General features: G+C 41.3%; 1 protein-coding gene across 1 annotated transcript in view; it reads right to left on the bottom strand.

Moving 5' to 3' along the window:
- The window catches only part of spag9b (sperm associated antigen 9b), a 38,878-nt gene extending 18,973 nt beyond the window's left edge, over positions 1 to 19,905 (bottom strand). The window contains exons 1-5 of the mRNA XM_046068386.1: positions 19,111 to 19,905; positions 10,139 to 10,259; positions 7,258 to 7,328; positions 6,180 to 6,280; positions 491 to 638 (exon numbers count right to left, since the gene is read on the bottom strand). Coding sequence (XP_045924342.1) covers positions 491 to 638; positions 6,180 to 6,280; positions 7,258 to 7,328; positions 10,139 to 10,259; positions 19,111 to 19,410 — 741 coding nt within the window. The 5' untranslated portion in view covers positions 19,411 to 19,905. The remainder of the gene's footprint in view (positions 1 to 490; positions 639 to 6,179; positions 6,281 to 7,257; positions 7,329 to 10,138; positions 10,260 to 19,110) is intronic.
- Positions 19,906 to 20,230: the final 325 nt, after the last annotated feature.

Raw genomic sequence — 20,230 nt, forward strand, 5'->3', positions numbered from 1 at the left:
GTGTAATAACGGCAAATGAATACTTATTAGGAGGTCATAAATATTCATGTTGGAGCCTTGCTTGCAGCATGGTTTCCAACAGCAACAATGTGAAGACACTCTGTCCTTTCCACCCTCCCTTGAGGTTGAAGGCATGCTCCCGAATGGCACCACTTCCTCTGCTTGCTGGGCTCCAAGCCACCCCGTTACACACACACACACACACACACACACACACACACACACACACACATATAAACGCACAAGCTGCTAAAAATTCTGGACACACTGAACAATTCTTTCTCTCTGAATAGAAATGTACTCTCTTTGCGGCTTGCTGGCATAGAGTGGTTACATTTTGTTTCCACAACCTCTTTTAACTGAACCTGGGATGATGTCACCAGTCCGACCCGTGGGAAGCTCTACCAGCCAACTTCAGATAGTAACTTCACACTTTATAACTGGAGATATAAAGAAGTCTTTATTTTATATTCAGACTTGCGTGTTATACCTTGAGGCTGGTGTTGGACTGCGGATGGCTAAGGTTGTTGAATCTCCACGGCTCAGAGGGCGTGTCCACAGGTTCCCTCTGGAGGTCAGGGGTCCCACCATCAGTCCCAGGAAGTTGGAATATGCCCATGGAGATGGGACGCTCCTTCCTGGACACAGAGACAAAGGGAAGGAAGGATGATTCAAAGGAGAAACTCTGAAAGAAAGTAGTAAAAACCGTCACTGAGATCAGCCTGTTGGTCAAGTCGCTCTTACGTAATTAGAATATAGAGAAAACGAGTCTACAGCCATTGTAGTTGCTCTGTGAGGCTGTACTCTGGCATAGCAGTGCATGGGGCTTAATACTAACGTATGCATGCCAAGATGGTGATGTTTAAAAGGTATAATGTTTATAAGGTTTAATGTTCACATCTTAGTTTAGCACTAAATGCAAAGCACAGCATAAGCTGATGGCCCTGTCATTAACTTTCCAGCTATTTAGTCATAAACCAAAGTTTTGGACAAATTTTGACTGCAATGATAGCTCTAGAGGAAAAGTCAGAGGGTCACCAAAGTCAGAAGGATTCATGCCTGGGAACTATGAATGTCTGCCCAAAATTGTATGCCAATCCATCTAAGAGATGCTGAGATATGTGACTAGATAAGTGAAAAGTTTGACCTGCTGGTGTCATGAAAGGTCAAAAGAAAGTCTTCAGTGGATCACCATCTGGGTAAAATGGATATTTGTACCAATCTGTGTAGAAATCTATCCAATAAGTGAGAGATATTTCCATCTAGACCAAAGTGTTGGGCTGTCCGGCCGACAGACCAACATTGCCATCCCCAGAGCCATGCTGCCAGCACGCCTGAAAACATAAAATAATTCCTTCAGTAGTAAAGGAGACCTTAAGCAAGGAAAGCAGTCCAGTGTGGACATGTGATTTACACAGGGCGATAAAAAGTGCACAGTATGGGATATATTTTACACTAGGTCGGACATGTTCTCATTAGTTTGAATGTTTTGACCCTCTCTTCATGTAGTGATGAGGTTCCTACAGAGACAGTGACACTTGGTAGAAGAGTTTATAGTGTGAAGTAATGAATAAAGTTTTGTGCAACAGCTACTGTACTTCACTCAACCTGAAGTCACTAACATGACAGATTATATTTTTAATTTACTTTGCTAAATTAAATAGGCAGACTGTTAATTTTTTCCAGCTTGCATATTAATGTGTCCATTTTTTTCAATGAAGTGGAAGCAGATCAGCATAATGTAATCAGACAAATCAGAACAAAATTTTGACATTAGAGAGGTACTGCAGCAAACACCCTTGAGACAGTCTAGCAATGAAGTGGTGGGAAGAGAAATAAAGCTGATTGCCTCATTGACTCCATTACCTCCCACATCCTACGTCAGGCAATAACACAAATCCATTTGTATCTGGCTCTGTTATGGAGACGTATTGTGCCATGTGTGGTATTAGAAGGAGTTTAGTTAAGACACTAACCAGCTCCCTCGTGCATTAAGTGTATTATCAAACTTCCATTTCACAACTACTCCAACTAACCAATAATATTCAGTAACACATAGGGACACACTGAAATAAATACTCTGCACCAGACCAGCAACTACTTTCACTCCAGTGACTAGGAATCAAAAATATATTGCACAGTGAGAGCAGCACAATGGCTGCCACGGTGAAAAGAGCAGCCGACGGGCACGGATAAAAAGCTGTAGCCCGAAAAACAATGGACACACCACCATATTGAGAGGAAGAGGTCACATGCAGGCCACTGATAGTGACCAATGCTGCCTTTTGTTATCTGGACTGAGGGATGAGAAGAAAAAAAAAACAAAAATCACATGCTCATCAGTCCTCCAGTACCGTTTCATCCTGGAAAAGATGTTGCCAAACTTTGAGAATAATCATAAACAGCTAAAAACTCTAGTGAAATGGAAATATCTAAGGTGGTGTAGTCTTCTAGCCATTTATCCCCATCTCTCTCTTGACCTACTTTTAGTGTGCAGTCTCATACTGTCTCACTATAACACACCCACATGGCAGCAGCACTGCGACTGCATGGCTACAAACTGGCAGTGACTCCAAAGACACAGACCACGACAGGGAAGATACAATCAGATTACACACATTAAGATAACATACACACATACACGTTATACCTGCTTGGTCTGGGTAAGGAGGGTAAGGAAGGCAGGGCAGGTAAGCCGCCAGTAGAGACAGAGTAGTGAACCAGCAGCAGCACTGACAGAGAGACCAGTACAGCGGAGTTGATGACGACCGCTCCCCCTACAAAGCCAAAAACAAACAGCAGCATACACCCGGGGCTCATGGCCCCCCCAGATCATGGCCCAGTGCCTCAACGGGGACCAGGAGGTTGGGGGGCACAGACGATGAAAGCAGATGAGGTGGGGTTCGACGAAGCGCTAAATTCCACCTCGACAGACCTCTGGTTGGACATCAACCGCTGTAAGTACATCTACAGCTGAGGTCAAAGAAGCGGTTTCCCTCTAACTGGGAATCAGCAGTAGAGCAGTGGACTCTGTGTACTGCAGCTTAACTGTGAGGCAGACAGAGAGTGGGAGCAGGTCACAGGCAGAGCAATCTGCCAGCAGCCGCCACAACAGCAGTAATCCTGGTGGCTTCGGCAGCAGTGACTGATCAAAGCAGAGCAGCAGCACGCAGAAGAGAAGGGAGAGGCAGGGAGAGGCAGGTAGCGGCTGCAGCTCCTCTCCTCCAGTGTCTTCCTCTGGCAGGTGAATCTGTTTTCCTTCCTCCTTTGCTCTTCCTCTCCTCTGCCGAGATGCAACGCGGCTGCCGCTGTTCAGTCTAGAACACTCTGACGCTCTCCCTCTCTCCCTCTGATTGCCCCCACCACCCCTCCCTATCTGTCTCTCTCCATCCACCCCTCTCTTTTAGATGCTGAGGCAGCTCGTTCCATATGCCTCTTCTCAGGCTGCAGCCTATTGGCAGTAAAACGGGGAGACTGATCAAAAAGTTTGTGTGTGTGTGTGTGTGTGTGTGTGCATTAACTGAAGGGATACTGAAGGGCTAGGGAATACAGGGGGCTGCCTGAATGCACAGATACAGTCCATGGTACATTAAAATATTTAACACCATTCACACTTTCAACCTTTTCATGATTTATAGTTTTACAACATTAAATCACAGTGAATGTAATTAGTATGTACGGACTCATGTCAAAGTAAAAACAAGTTCATTCAAATTAAACTACAAGAAGTGTGAGAATGTATCATATCTTTAAGGACACACATATTTCTTCACAAAATATGGCAAGGGATATTAAGTTCAATACACCTTCATCTATCTTTATAACTTTTTTTACAGCCATCCTAACAGCTCTGTGAAGATGTGCTTGAGCAAAATGTCAACATTAGCATGCCAATACGTTTACAAAGACAATACTTACATGCGGATGTTTAGCAGGTATAATGTTTACCCTGTTCACCAGATTTGTTTAGTATGCTAATATTTGCTGATTACTGCAGCACTAAACACAAAGCACAGCTGAGGCTAATGGGAAAATGTCATTAGTTTTGCAGCTATTTGGTCATAAACCAAAGTACTGGACACATTTAATTTTGACCTGATGATAACGCTAGAGTCAAACAATGACCATATTGCAATTTAATCTGTACGGACCATGAATATCAATATTATTTGCTGGCAACCTGTCCAATCGTCATCAAGACCAAAAATATCAGCCTCATGGTGGTGCTAGATGAAAACCACAGTCTTTAGAGTACATCCGCTGTGGACCATGGATGACTGCACAAAATTGCATGGCAATCCATTCAAAAGTTGTCCAAATATTTCAGTCTGGACCAAAGTGGTTTACTGACCAAATGAGACCCTGTGAATACTACAACTGTTGCCCTGGTGTTTTACCTGGGTGGCAAAGAAAAAGGCACAGATCAAAAAACTTCTGGGCTAGTCTTTACAAAAAGTTTCAGACTAAATGGAAAACCAGGGAGCCTTTTGACTATTGTACTAAACACTTAATTAGTCATAAATCAAACACTGCAACTTAGCAGAAACAGACCTTCTCCACTAGGAAGTGTGGTTACGGAAGCAGCCTGCTGCGGGGTGCTTCTCTGCAGCCTTGGAAGGCTTGTGAAGGTAGACCATAAAATGAATTCATCAAATTATTGTAAAGTCACAAAAAAATCACTCACCATAAACAGTGTGAAAACTGATGCTTACCAACAGTATCGTTGCAACAACATATTAAACATAAAACAAATAATATTAACCTACTGAAAATTTAAATGTTCGTATTAACTGGAGGAGGGCGGCTGCTGACCTCCTGATTCCCTGCAGCGGGCATAATCTGCTCTGCAAGTGAGCAATAACCACAAAGCTCATCATCCCATTGAAGGAGATTATTCTGACAACTGCCAACCCACAGCCGTGATTTCCACAACATCCACAGCTTCCTCTATCTGACAGAATTCATTGAATTCCAGTTTAACTCCTTCTTGAATTTATAATGACTCTCTTCCACACTTCATCCTTACAATCTCATGTCTAAATCTTACAACAACAATCACTATTCTGCATTAAGAGTTGCATGTTTATTATAATTAAATAACTATTTATCTGGCCTGTTGGAAATTGTGTCCACCCAGAGTGTTTCCTTGTGAAAGCAGTAACGGTGATTTAACTGCATCAGAATGGTTAAAGATATCCAAAGTAGTGCTGACCAACAAATCTTATTTTCATCATCATTGCAATATGAACATGTGCAATAAACACATCGCAAAAGCCTGAAACAACAAATTTTATTTATGATGGCCAATGGGCACCCAGAGCTAAAGACTGTAGTATTTATTATGAGGCTGCAGCTTCTGCATGCTCTCTGTGTTGGTTCACACACACACACGAGCAGAGACAGTGAAGTGAAGATAACTCCATTACTCGAGTTGATGACAACTTCACTCATTACTCTGACTACGTGCTATAAAACCTCCCCGAGTAAAAATCCAATAGCTCACTTCATCAATACACCTGATCAACAAGGAAAAACATGTAGACAGCAGTATTTTTAACTGCTGCTGTGTTTTACACAAGCACAGCGAGTTAGCTCGGCTACAGCAAACAAACAAGCTAAAACGAAAGCTGTCTTTAGTCTAATTGTTTAGCTTAGTTTGCCACGTAGCTTGCAATTTGGCACATGGTTGTAAAAGTTAGCTGCTGCTCCCTCTGCCAGCCGTCACGTTACCTGCAGGCAGTGAATAACACCAGCAGAGAGAGGAGGAGGAGGACTGCTACAGACGGATGTCTGAGTTTTTCATTCTTTCTAAATGTCACTCAGTATTTTGATGTCAGTGACATTTTAGATTTGCTTCCACTGAGATATTATGGAATGTATATAGTGACTTTGCAGTTGTAAACATTAGTGTTACTGCTCTACAAACATTTAGTTGTATTTCAAATATTCAATTCTAATCCTGTTCTGAATTTAAAAACAATCACGCAGCTATCGCAGATTTTCTCATATATTGCAGCTAATACAAAGACAATAAAGGTTTCAGGCCAGAGCTTCTGCTATGTGGGCGTCAATTTTCCATTGTAAGTCTAAGTGTTTGACAAATTTGGACTGACAGATGATGTAGGTGAATTTGGAATGAAAAAACACAGAAAAACCCTGGTGTGGTTGTGCTGTCTCACCGAGTTCTGGCTGATGAGCCTGCATCTGAGGGCTCTGCTGCTGTCACTGCATGCTGGTGGTGTTTAGTTCGCTCCAGGTGCTCCATGTAGCTGTGGATCATCTGGAAGGTACAAAACACACAGATTCGTAGAATTTGCAAAACTTCCATGTTACCATGTTTAACATGTTGTATTAAAATCTACTCTTGCATTTTACGTATTAGACTCTCCAAACAGCCTGCACTTATAAAGGGGGATTCAGAAAATGATGTGACGATGTTGCTACAAAACTACAGTAAATGTGATTGTAAATGGTCACGAGTCATTAATATGGTCACTCACATATGAAGTGTCCAGGCACAGCTGTGCCAGTCAGACAGTAAAGGATTTACATGGACCAACAGTGTGTTGGTGACAGCTTTTTAATCAGACTTTCATCTTCTCCATTCAATGTGATTCAGATCAGCAGCTGGCTGCTGAGGCTTGAGAGGTTTGTTTGGACACTGGGGCATCTGTTAGTGATGCATAATGAATAACAGACCAAAGGCGCAGCAGAAACATAATTCATATTTGGATACTTCATGTTTTAATCCTCTTAAACTATCCCACTCGATTCTGTTTTGTAACTACCTTTGTTTTTCTATCACTTACAGGTCAGCTGTAAAATTATCTCCTCAACCTGTCACTCTGTTTTGTCCTCCCTTTCTATGATTCATTGCTCACCCCTTTTGTATTATTTTATATTTTAACCGCAAATAGTGTATGTTGAGTAGAGTACCAACAAATGACTCATTATAAATTCATTTATATATTTATTGTTTCCTCTTTATATGTTATAAAAGCTAATTAGCATTATGTAGCCACACTCACAGTTAACAGGTGATAAACTTTGCCCCCTTAAATTTTTTCAATGTATCCAAGGCCAACGTCTGGACACTTAAAGGACTTACAGTGCAGATTTGTGAATGCTGCACTAACATCTCCCAATTTAGCCATAGAACTCGGTAGGTGAAGTAGGTCTACAGTAACGTATGCATAACTGTATAAGCACATGCACAGATGAACAACACTGCGATGAACATAGCTCAGACCAGCATACCTCAGTGTGTCTCTGATGAAGTGCATTATACTCCTTCTTGAGCTCTGCTTCTCTTTCGTCCAATCTGCTAACTGGATGAAAAAGAGAAACAATTACTTAAAGTACACATAGTGAAACAAGCCATAGGATTGAAGCAAGATTTACTCATAACGACATGGAGCTTTGCCGTAAAATGCAAATCATTCAATATGAATTAACTTCTGGCATTTCATGAAGTCTTTGACAAAACATGGACCAAACTGTTCCACTGACAAATGGTTCGGGGGTAGAGCAGTTGCTGCAATAACATCTCAGAGCCAGAAGAGGGCTGCCATGCATCAACAAAGCTCTCCTGAGCTTCACCAAGCAGAAAGCCTTTTTAGGAGCATTACACCTCTCTGAATCACAGACAGCGCTATGAAATCAAACTTTTTTCTTTAGGATTAATGTTGCAACCCAGTTTAAAATCAAACACTCATCTTCATCCACAGCTGATGTCATTTTGAACACATGTAAACATGATGTAAACATCTAAATCTATGCTGAATGACATAGCAGCTCCTTGGGTCTCTGATTACTGTGATAAATGTTCAGAACATTGCTGCACTTTGTTTGTAATAATGAAAGTCTAATGAACCTAAAAGGTGAAGAATGGAAATGACAATATCTCCTTTATAACGAGGATCGTAGTGAAAAAATGACATACATATACTTTGATGTTCTGTTTATAATATATACATATATTCTAACCAAAAGGAAAACATCCACACACCTATCTATAGAGCAACCATCAGCCTCAGTCAAATCCAGTCTGCAACAATGGTAATCCATTTTTTGTGGCTCTCAGGTGACTCAGTTTGCAGTCCTGTTGTTTGTGTTTTCAGACGCCAGCCAAGCAAAATGTCCTCTCACAAAAGGTGGACAGCGACACTATGTCCCTTGCAAATCCGTAAACGTGGCTATACACTGAGCAGCTGCTCATTCACAGGACCGTTCATCCTTCATGCTTGGCCGCACTAGTTTCAAGTCAGAAATAGCCTTTGTATCAGGTGCTCTTGTATAAAATACCTCTGTGATCAATGAAGAGCAACAGTTCAGGCAGCAACTGCATAGAAGGATGGAAACAGTGAATTAGTGTGGTTATGAGAGGGCTGATAGAGGAACTGATGGTTAAAGAGTGGAGCAGAAACACCCGAGGCCTGATACAGAGGTGTGTAGAGTAAAAGGAAGTGATCCTAAAGGAAAGCCCCACATGAAAAGTCTAAAAAAAACCTAAAACACTTACATTTAAGCAATAAGAAGTCCCAGGTAGGGCTGCAACTAATGGTTATTTCCATTACAGATTATAGCAGCAGTTGGGAATTTTAAAAAAAATATAACTTTGTCATATTTGCTATAACTGTCACTATATCCTGTAGTGTACCAGCCTCTCATCCTGGTGTTAGAGGTTATCGCAGCTACCTCTGAAGCCTGGGATCCTCTGCCCTGGGACGCAACGGGCTCCTTCTGGTGCCATACGAACTTGTGGGTTTGGTGGCGTCTCTCTCTGACACGAGCAGCAGAGAGACACGAGGAAGGTTTTGCATTTTGTGTTCAGTTGTTGCAGACTGCAGCGTTAATTTGCCACTTATTATTTCAATTAATCAATTAATTATTTGGTCATGTAAAATGTCCCAGAGACATCTTCAAATGTCTTTTTTTTTGTCTGACCAAAAGTCCACCCAAAGATATTCAGATACATGACAAAGAGAAGCAGTAAATCCTCCCAGACCTGAGAAATAGTTTTCGCTACATAAATTACCAAAACTATCAATTGACTATCAAAGTATCTGCTGATGACCATTTAATCAACTAATCGTTTCAGCTCTAGTTGCAAGTTCAAGTCGCTTTCCACTGCCACCCATACTCCTGAAGTGTAACATTCAATATTGTACGCCATCCAAAACTAAATCACATTAAAAATGAAAAGTGAAAGTAACAAGATAACAACATCAGTAAACAGAAACTGAACTTGACAGTGTGTTTGTATACAACAAAGTGTCCTCGGGGTTTATATGGTTAAACTGTGTGTGTGTGTGTGTGTGTGTGTGTGTGTGTGTGTGTTTCACAGACATGGCCAAACACAGATCACACTGCTGGCAATTTGGACCACAAACATAATTACAGATGACAAATGAAACAAAAAAAAAAAATAGAAAAGGAGAAGTGTCACATCACAAGAAATAAAAAGAGGTTTGCTGAGAGCTCTCAAATTTTCCCTAAGCATGTACGTAACTTACGGACCAGCGGCGGAACAAATAAGCAGTCACACACACTGTCAACAGTGCAGTCGTGCACACATCATGATGGTTTCTTTTGATACCCTGCAAAGACTACCACACTCTGAGACTTAAGATTACACTGACGTTTGCATGTACAAGGTCTTTCCTACTTCAGACATCATGATCAGTTACTTTTACATCAATGCTTTAGGCATTTAGACATTCTTTTGATCAAGAAACACAGGTGAATGTTACTGAAAAAAAATATTTGTTTTCTAGATCAAAACTACAAGCAGGTCAGGGCCTTAGCTCCCTACAGTCCTCTTCCACTCCTCTTGAACCTTTTTGGTCTTGGAACACATTTGGTCTACTCTATTACAGCTCATTTAGCAATCTCGGCAGGCAAACACTCACAGTATGTTACTGACTGCCTTTATTCAGTAGGGACATGGGAGTCCATCTGCCCTCTGGCACATCAGGCTAACAAACAGTCACAAGACCTGCAAACTGTCGATGCTGCTCACAGAGTATCTGGTGTGTGTGTGTGTGTGTGTGTGTGTGTGTGTGTGTGTGTGTGACTTTCCGATAATAGAGCCAGTTCAGTAAGACCTGCGTCTGTGATAGAGCAGCAATGGACTTACTCTGATCTGCATAGTTTTTAGTTTTCAGCTCTAGGTGACGTGTGTGTGACTCCAATGCCACCAGTCGACACTGCAGATCCTTCTTCTCGCCATCCTGGGAGTCTTCAAAGACAATGTACCTCTGCAGAACAAGACAGGAAATGGAGGGAAAGAACAGAGCATTTATTATCAAAACCCTGAAATGAACATGGTTGAAACTCCCAGTGACGGAAGACATGTTGTGGTTTAAACCCTGCATTTGTGTGTGTCAGGGATAACCATCTGCTCTAGCTAACGGTGTTGATACCAGCAGAAAACAGAGAATACAGTGTCTTCTGTCCATAGTGAAGGTCATCTAACCCCCTCTGCACAACAGGTGCACAGTGCCAGCGTCCTACAGCCTTTGTGTGCTCACACACATACACACAGTTTCCTGGGCAAGTTAGTAACAGTCAATATCAGTGTCAAAGTTGTGTTTTCAATCCTCACTCACCTCAGCCCTTTTTCTTAGGGGATGTTGGACTAAGAATGGTTTTCATATCAGGAGGAACTGGACTGACTATTATACAGGGAAGTGGGTGAACACTAAACACCGACAGGCACAATACATGATTATGATGATAAGCATAATATTAATAACCTGTTACGTTACTGATCCCAGGAAGGCACTGGATATCAGCGGTCACTGGTATCAAGAAAACACTTGGGGCTTCAACCCAGCTTCCCAAACTGTCTCTCGCCACTAACAGACCATTCTGCCCAAATCTATTCAATTTAATGCTGCGTCAGCCACTGGTCCATGATGGCAATTTACATTTTGCTTGCGTTTGGACTGGATGAAACTTCAATGAGTGGTGACAGGAATTGGGTCTCTGAAGGGACAAATATCAAGTTAAAGTGAAGAAAAACTAGAACAAAGAAAATGCGGATGTTAAAAATACATGAGTTGCATGAACTGCAGTCGCAGTAGTAGATACGGAGGCAAAAAAGAATGAAAATATGTTATGAAACCCTACTCAATGGTTATATTAAGCGTGCAGATATGCACAGCATGCCACATTCCCAAGATATGACTAAATCAACACATTTAATCAGCTGACTTTTAGAACAGTTTTGACTCACAAATGAGAACTAGGCTGCAACTAATTACTTTTTTCATTAGCGACGAACCTGCTAATCATTTTCTCCACTGTTTGAGTAATCATTTGGTCCATAAAATATCAGAAAGACATAAGAGTATACAGACAGGCTAGCATTTCTGCCAGCTCATGTGAGCATGCTAACAGGCTAACAATGCTAACCTGTTGATGTTTAGCCGACGATGGCACCAGCGATGACACTGACAAAATCACTGTAATGTGGGTCGGTCACATCATCATCACGCCATTTCTGCTTGGTAAAAAGGTCAATATCAGCACCAATACCGATCTGAACAACATTCTGATCTATAAAGCTTCGCTGCTAGTGGGGCTAAAATTTGCAAGATTTCACTAGTTCCTGCTTCTTAAATGTGAATTTTTTCTTTTGGTCCGTCGCTCGGACTAAACAAAACATTTGAAAATGTCCCCATGCGCTCAGGAAACAGAGCATTTTTCATTATTTTCTGATTATGAGCCTAGAAAATAATCAGTAGATTCAATGATGATGAAAATAACCTGTAGTTGTAAATTAACTCAAAATATACAGAATAAAATGGTGTGAATCTAAAGTTTACACATACTACGCACTTGCAGCAGAACTTAATAATAAAACTAATGGACAATCCAATAACTACAGGCCCAATGCAAAGTTAAAATTAAACATACAGGCCCATCTATCGGTACCTCAGCTGATCAGCTGAGTCAGGTGTCTGATAACCATGCAGTCTTGTGATGTGGCGCTCACTGGTGATGAGCCCTGGGCTGGGGCTGGATGTCATCTGCAGGGAGATGAGGATCACCTGAGTGCCCTGTAACAAGTAGCCCCTTCTTTGCACGCAGCTCACATTGACACTGGAGGTGTCTATCAAAAGGTGTTTCTTCAAGATGCTTTTGTGAGCTCTCTTTTAAAAAAAAAAAACCTGAAGGACCTGCTTTTATACTTTTTAAAAACACAATTCATTCATTGATAGGATGAGATGTTTTTGTTGTTGATGTTTGCCTTCAGGCTCTCAAAACTATTTCAGTGTAGAGCACTTGATTTGCAATTAATCATCTTTGAATGTCCTCTTTATCAAGTGGCCTCTAACAAATAAAAAGAAGTGAATAGATTTTGCCTTTTTGTGAAATTTGAGTTTGTATTAATGGCTGTGATGTGCATTTAATTTTCTTTCTCTCTCAATAACAAGGGGGTGGGGGGGTATTTGGAGGTTAAGGGTGAGAGACTTGTGGAGGGCCCAGCAGGGTCTGGAAAGCCCAGGGAGCATCTTAAGAACTACGGTCTTGGTAGTAATGCAGCATTTACCATGTAAATCTACTAAGAGCATTAACATAGCACTGGGCTAGACTACAGAGGGGAGGGTTCATAGTGGGGGGTGCCCACTAATTTGCAATTGTACATAACTACAACACTAAGACAAGCTAAATTACTGGCCTTACTTCTGATCATTTTAAACTGCTGACAGGAAAACGATTTGAAGACATCGCAGCGCTCTCCTTAGATTTAAGCTAATTAACACTATTAAAGACTAGCAAATGTACGGACGACACATGCCGACACCCCCTCCTATATGATTAGAACTGCCGCCAACATCGTCCTCTCTCACTTTGCTGCTCATCATATGACCCAGGAAGGAAGCTTGTGCATATGACAACGCTCCAGAGAATGAGTGTTCCAGCGTTTTAACGTGCACTCTTCCCCCTACGCTACATTTATAATGCTCTCTTTGTCCTCGAGTGCCAACACACACTTACACACACGCAAACACATGTGGCTCCGGGCACAAGTGCATGCACACCCACGCAGACAGGGCTCCACTGTATTGGCACTCAATTGACAGAGAGTGAAATCAACTCCTTTTAGTGTTTTTGGCTGTGGGTTGCTACTGGCTCATTTGGGACAACTGGGGTGTGCAAGGCCTTGGTCATCAGATGCAATAAACTGACTACTACTGCAGTGAGCCAACTAGGATTCCTCCACTATAGTGATGATGGTTAATATTATGGATGGTAACTAGTCATTAGGATTCATCATCTGGGAGCCACACATTGTTTGTACAAAGGTCCGTGCCAATTCATCCAGCAGATGTTGAGATATTTTACTGGTCTATGTCGGGTGTATACTAGGATTTTCAAATCTTAATCGATTGGGTACCACAGACATACCAACAGAATTAAACGATTTTTTATAATTTAATCATAAGAATGCACACACCAGACGATTCATCTTCAAATATGTCAATGCATCGATTAACTCATGGCTGAAAAGAGGGAACCAGCATGGTTTATACATTCTATATCAATACACAACACATTGGTGACGCTTCCCAGTCAGCTTACTCTCGTTGGATGCTGCGGGTTTCTAATTGGAGATGAGAGGCCATTTACGGTTAAAGCATTGAAATACAGGCAAACATGCCCCTAATACGGGCATACGTGCATCAACAAAGTGCACACTAGCATTGAAAACACTGAAATACAGGCATACACACAGTGAAAACACACACACATGTAAACAAGCACATCTGCTTGTTTACGTGAAACCTACAATTCTGCGCTTTATAATCTACAACACGCAATGATTGACTTGTAAAATACGATACTCCTTTGTCTTCCTGTTACAATGAAACAACTTCATGGAGCACTGAAATTATTTTACACACACGCACACACACACACACACACACACACACAAGTAGCCTGTATCCCTCTGTGTGTGAAGGTGGTGGGTGTGAACATTTTCAATGTGTATGTGTCTGTTTTCAGAGCATGTGTGCCTTTGTATCAGTGTTTTCAGGGCATGCGTGCACATTGTCAATGCGTCTGTCCGTTTTCAGTGTTTTTCCCCTAAACGGCCTCTCATACTGCCCGACTTCCAGTCGGTGACTTTAAGATTATGTCTATAGACCCCTCACGCTACAGGATCATTTGGGATGATAATCTGTTCTGGCCCAGAAATCTGTCAAATTATCCTCTAGTGTGCGGCCAGCATATGTGAAACTTCTGACCTGCTCTTGGCGCAAGACGGGATCACCAAAGTCATGAGGGTTCATCCTCTGAGCACCATGAAGATCTGTTCCAAATTTCATGGCACTCTACCACAAATGTCAACCTCATGGTGGTGCTAGAGTAAAAACCTAGGGATCACCCAAGTCTGGAGGATTCATCCACTGGAGAGCATGAATGTCTGTACAAAATATCATGACAGTTACTGACATATTTCATTCTGGACCAAAGTGGTGGACCAATCAACAAACGGCTTCATATCATTTGAGGCTATGCTACAGTAAGTTACCCTATACCACCAATACCCCTGCTCTATCTCGTAATAGATTGCATGTTAATGATCCATGATGATTAATCGGCTGGCATTAAATGTGAATAGACTTTTGCAGGTCAGCAGACTACCCTGACTGGACAAATGAACTGAGGGAAGTGCTGTTTTTCCCCAAGAATTTCCTGCCTTGCCTTTTCCTCTCCTCAGCTGAGACCAACTACTAAGAGGACGTATTCCTCTGGGCTTGGGGCAGCGAAAGGCAGGACTTGGCTCATACAATGTGTTTGTTTGGTAAGATTAATCTGCTTCTTTGCTTCTAGAGTGACTTGTTGCCCAAATAAGAAGCTTAGTAACTGAGTCTGTGCCATGCTACTTTTTTGCCTCCATTGAATAGCCAGTTGCTTTGGTGTTGTGGAGCACATTGATGCTTTCGGTGAGGCAATGATCTCTCAGAGGTTCAGTGCCACACCACAGTAATGAGTGTTCAGCACTGTGGATCTCTCGCCGTTTATTGCTGAACACACCTATCCTCAATTTTCATTACTTAGGAAAGACTTATTGTGTGAATTCACTGATTCCATCCATCCATCCATCCATCGTCAACCGCTTATCCTGTGTACAGGGTCGCGGGGGGCTGGAGCCAATCCCAGCTGACATTGGGCCAAAAGCTGGGTACACCCTGGACAGGTCGCCAGTCCATCGCAGGGCCACACGTAGACAAACAACCACTCACACTCACATCCACACCTAAGGACCCAACTTCAATCACAAACCCAAATTTACAAACAAGAAGCCAGACTTTTCAGAGCTGATTTATGTGAAGCAGTGCATTTCTCTCTCTATAAATCACATATAACAATAATTGTCATTTAACTGACGCTTATTTATAGTGACTTACAATTGCTATTTATGTTAGAGTTCACAAGCCTCTGGAGCAACCAGAGGTTACGTGTCGTGCTCAGGGACACATTGGTAGTTGTTGCAGTGGAACCCTACTAAAACATACACAATTGTTGGTTACTTTTCTTTTTGCTTTTATTTGTTTTAATAAAGTTTGTTTGAAAAATTCAACTTTTGTAGATGAGCTATTTAAACCATTATAAAAACAAAATGCAAATATTCCCCTAATCCTTTGCAACACACGCTTGGTCAGATCTAAATCAGTAAACTTGAGTATCAAAAAAGCATTGTTTGAATTGCAGTGTTTCGGTACTGATTTTTAAATAATATCCTTCCCTGTCCAAGTCTGAATACGACAGCTGGTATAGTGAACATCTCTGTTCAAAGACACACTCATGAACTCCCATGGCCATTGAATGCTACATCCTGAATTGTTATTGTTCAATCAAGTTCCAACACAGACACATACAGAAGCTGACTTCTCCTATAGGGAGGAGTCAAGGACGAGACCAATGACATCATCTCAGCATATGAATATTACTCATCACACCAACATGAAAGCTAACTTGTTGCCTCCCTGGCTGAGTAAAGCGCTAGTTATAGGGATGTGGTATTTTACATGCAGCAGCCTGAGGGAACAAGACAAATGTAAGCCCATAACACGGACAACCTTATGTGCACAGGTCTATCCGAAAGCGTTAGCAACATGTTACGACATGACATAAATTATTAACACGCTGCTTTGTGACCTGTTGTGCTTGTCATTCAAACTTTCAAGTCGGTGTGAGTGGCAAGAACTGCACGTGTACACACATTGTACTGCGATTTCCAAGCAGCACTCACATAAATAAATTACTAAATCCATTATCTTTACCAGTTATGTTGCAGTAAGGCTTGGTCTTTAATATTTAAACCCCTTTTTCCAGTCTAAACCATATTGGCCACCACTAATTAAACTGGGATTAAATACCTAGAGGCTGGAAAAATAATAAACCAGATTAAGTGCAAAACCACTGCAGTAGTTGAGGGTTGTTAAATATGCTTCATGCTATAATACCCAAACATGAGGATCAGTGAGAATTAAGAGGAGGAATACTGTGGGTTTGAGCTTTATTGAAGTATAGTTAGTATAAGTACCAAAATACACCTGCAGGAAATTCATTGATTAATAGCTGTGCAGCAATATATCTACTGCAGCGTTCATATTGTGGCTGTTTCATCACAGGATTATTGTAACTACAGATTTGTATATATATTTATTTTGGAATCTTGGACCTCAACTTCTGTTTGGTTTTAGTTTGTTTTCAAGGTGCAGTTTAAGTTTTAGTTTTATTTTCCTGGAAATAATGTGTTTAGATTCTATGTTGTGTGTTTTCTTATAAAGAAGGTTATGTAGTTCTTGAACTTTAAGTCCTGCACACAGTACTGATCATCGGCTGGAAAGAACAAACCATGCATTCAAGTTCTTACTGCATGAGCATGACATAATACATAATTCATGTAATATTCGCACAGCAGTTTTCTTGGTGACTTGTTTCAGATTTTAACCTTGGCAACAGTAACCAAATGATTTCTTATATTCAACTGACTGCAGCGACAATCATTTGACAAAGTACTTTCAAAATGAAAGCATACAAATTTAGCTGCATGTTGCAGATACGTGCAGTCACGGCAAAGCCGTGAAACTAGCCTACATGTCCATCACCACCTCGATGGCAAGGACTATGAATATGGGTGCTATTGCAAATGCTTTGTAAAAAAGAATATACCAATAATTGCCAGTATAGCGTTTTAAAGGATTCATTGACCAAATTATTCTTGTCACTGAACTTCTGTGTTCTTCCACAGCACCTTTGTGGATGTGAATGTGTTTAAACAACATGGCCACTTCTAGTTTGGCATACCTGGTTAAAGCTAAAGCTATTTTCCCTTTAACTTCATTTTAATAGTATTGTAGTTCACACTCTGGTTTAGGTTTGCAATGTTTATGCCAGCTCTCATTTTTATTTACAGTTAACCAAAATGTTTTTACTAATAGCTTTAGATTTCATGATTTCTAGACACAGGTAACATTTTACTTTGGGAACTGTAATGCTCTCTCGCATACCAGCCTGCTTTTTTAAAGAAACAGAGATATCCTTTCCTCTTATACTATATACTATATCCATATTAGTATTGCTTTGTACTACAGATGCCTTGCAACCCATTTATTTATCACTTGTATCATCTGGACTTACCACAACATTGTTACTATGGGCAGCTATTGTGATTACTGTAACAGGAGTTACAGTGGATATAAAAAGTCTTAACACCCTTATGAAAGGTGCAGGTTTTTGAAATGTAAAGACAGAAGTAACAACAATGATGTAAATGTCAGGCTTGTTCCATCTTTAATGATATTCCAACAAACAGAAATCCAGAGGAAAAAAAAAAAAGTTTTATACACCCTTATTGCGCATCTACACACTGTCTAGCTGTGTTCAAAGTTAACCAATCAGATTCAAAACCATGCCTGTATGTAAATAAAACACACACCTGCCACCAATGAAAGTGATTCTCATAAAAAGATCCGTCAGCTGCTGCAAAGAAACTAATTGTTGAAAAGTACCAATAAGGAGAGGGACTTAAAGAATATCAAAGGCATTGGATGTAGCATCACACATCATCAGTAAATAGAGAAAACGTGGTACCACAGAGACGTGATGCGAGGACGAGGAGAAAAGTTCTCTAGGAGGCTATCAAGAGACCATCAGCAACACTGAAGGAACTGCAGGCACCTGTGTAGAGGAGCAATGCTGCCAGTTATGAATATATGCTATTATAGGCTCCTACAGCAAAACCCTTAGCACTGAGGATCCTACAGCTTTCGTATCATCAGTGTGCCTGTTGCTACCATCGATTTAACACAGGGTCTGTCCAAACTCTGACTGCACTGTAATGTAATAAACAACATAGCAACAGGTGTGTCATTTGGCTTTAATCAAACAAGAGGGCGGTGATGACATGAATGTGAATATGAACACTGAGATTCAAATGATTAGTTGTTGGAGGCGGCAGAGGGCATCCACCTGACAAACAAATCACTGATAGGTTTGCATATCTGAGGCTTGTTGATGTATTATTACAAACAACAGTGGCGCGTTCATGCCGCATTAATTCCCCAAGAGTCGCTGGCATCCATGGTGACATAAACTTGCAGTCAGAGTACAGTGTGTGCTTCAGACATGATATTTTGCCCTGGTACCGAGCAGTCTGTTTTAGCGTTTTCCTTAAACTCAAAGAGGCTAGTCGTTAAGGAAACGCACCCAACCCATCAAGCTGTGATTCTTTTAACAAAATGTACATTTACAATAGGTTTCTCCGGCAAAATAACCGATGGTGGGCCGTTGCTTCTTATTAACCACCAGTTTAGAAAGAGTACTTTGATTAAAATATGTGCTTTTATGCGAGTCTGTACGTATGCCGAATTAAATAATGGTGTGTGTATTTCATAAAAACTTATAATTCATGATTAATGAGCTATTATGTGTAGTTGATACGCCACGCAAAAGGGAATTGCCAGATTTTGGAATTGGGTTCGGCTTTTAATCTTTCTATACCAAAGCACATAACGTTAATACGAGCCTACAATCTTTAATCCGGGTCATAAATTAGTTTGGCAGTTATGTGGTGAAACCCACCTCTTCCGCGTGTTTTCTCAGTGCCTTCTCTCGTTCATACTGGGTAACGAGTTGCTCGTTGTCTTCCTTCAGCAGCTCCAGCTCCACTTCGTGCTCCTGGTTGACAGCGAACACCGAGTCCAAGTTCTCCAGTACGGCGACGACCAGTGGCATCAGTTCCTTCACCACGTCCTCGTCGTATTTCTCGATAAGCCGTTCAAACTCACGGTATATTGAACTGGCCAGACCCGAGACCCTCTCGGACATCATGGCAGAGTTGCCCGAGTCGTCCTGATACAGGACTACGTCGTCCAGCTCCATTTTCTTGCCTCCACTTGCACTTTATTTCCCAGCTAACGTTAACGTCAATGGGTTAGCCGCAAGCTTCAGCTGGCCAGAGGCTGTCCGCCTTGCTACTTTGAGCGCAACAAAACGGTGTCCCTAAAACATAGCTCGGATATTGTGTATTGTACAGAAGAGACACTGTACTTTGTGAACAAAGTCTGTATTCCTAAGTCGTCTGGACGGCTGACTTTAAGAGCTTGCTAGCCTCGTAGCTAGCAGTGCTGAAAAGTCTTTACTTGGCTACTGATTAGTTTCCCCGTCCAACAGATGAGCTCCTGCTGCTGCGTTCACGCGCTATCGGTGACGATGAATGCAGTTCAGAGACAGCAAAGTAATAAACTCTACTGAAAGAATGTCAGATTGTATCTGAATAAAAACCTGAAATACAGAATATCAGATACGTAATTCTGCAAAAAAGTTAAAGGCAAACGTAGACATTAAAGTCGTTACAGTGTTGTAAAAACGGCGAAAGGCTACAGTACTGGAGCACTACCGCCTGGTTAGTTTGTTGTTATTGTTGAAGCTAAGACAATAATTCTGTCCTGTTGCTCATATAGTTGCTGATATGTGACGTTTAAGGGGCGGGGAGATCAAACCGTATCAACTATATCTTCATTTACAGACTTAAGGGTAATGTGTGTTTATAATCATTTTATGTTCCAATTGTATTTGTCACATTTAATTACCTCCAGTGACTGGTTTACTACACATTTCCTCCCTATCATTTTCATTCTACAGCTGCAGCACAAAGTAGTTACGAGGGCATGCCATTTGATTTCTTACATAACTTTACAGC

The sequence above is a fragment of the Micropterus dolomieu genome, linkage group LG14 (assembly GCF_021292245.1).
Source record: "Micropterus dolomieu isolate WLL.071019.BEF.003 ecotype Adirondacks linkage group LG14, ASM2129224v1, whole genome shotgun sequence".
Classification (NCBI taxonomy): domain Eukaryota; kingdom Metazoa; phylum Chordata; class Actinopteri; order Centrarchiformes; family Centrarchidae; genus Micropterus; species Micropterus dolomieu.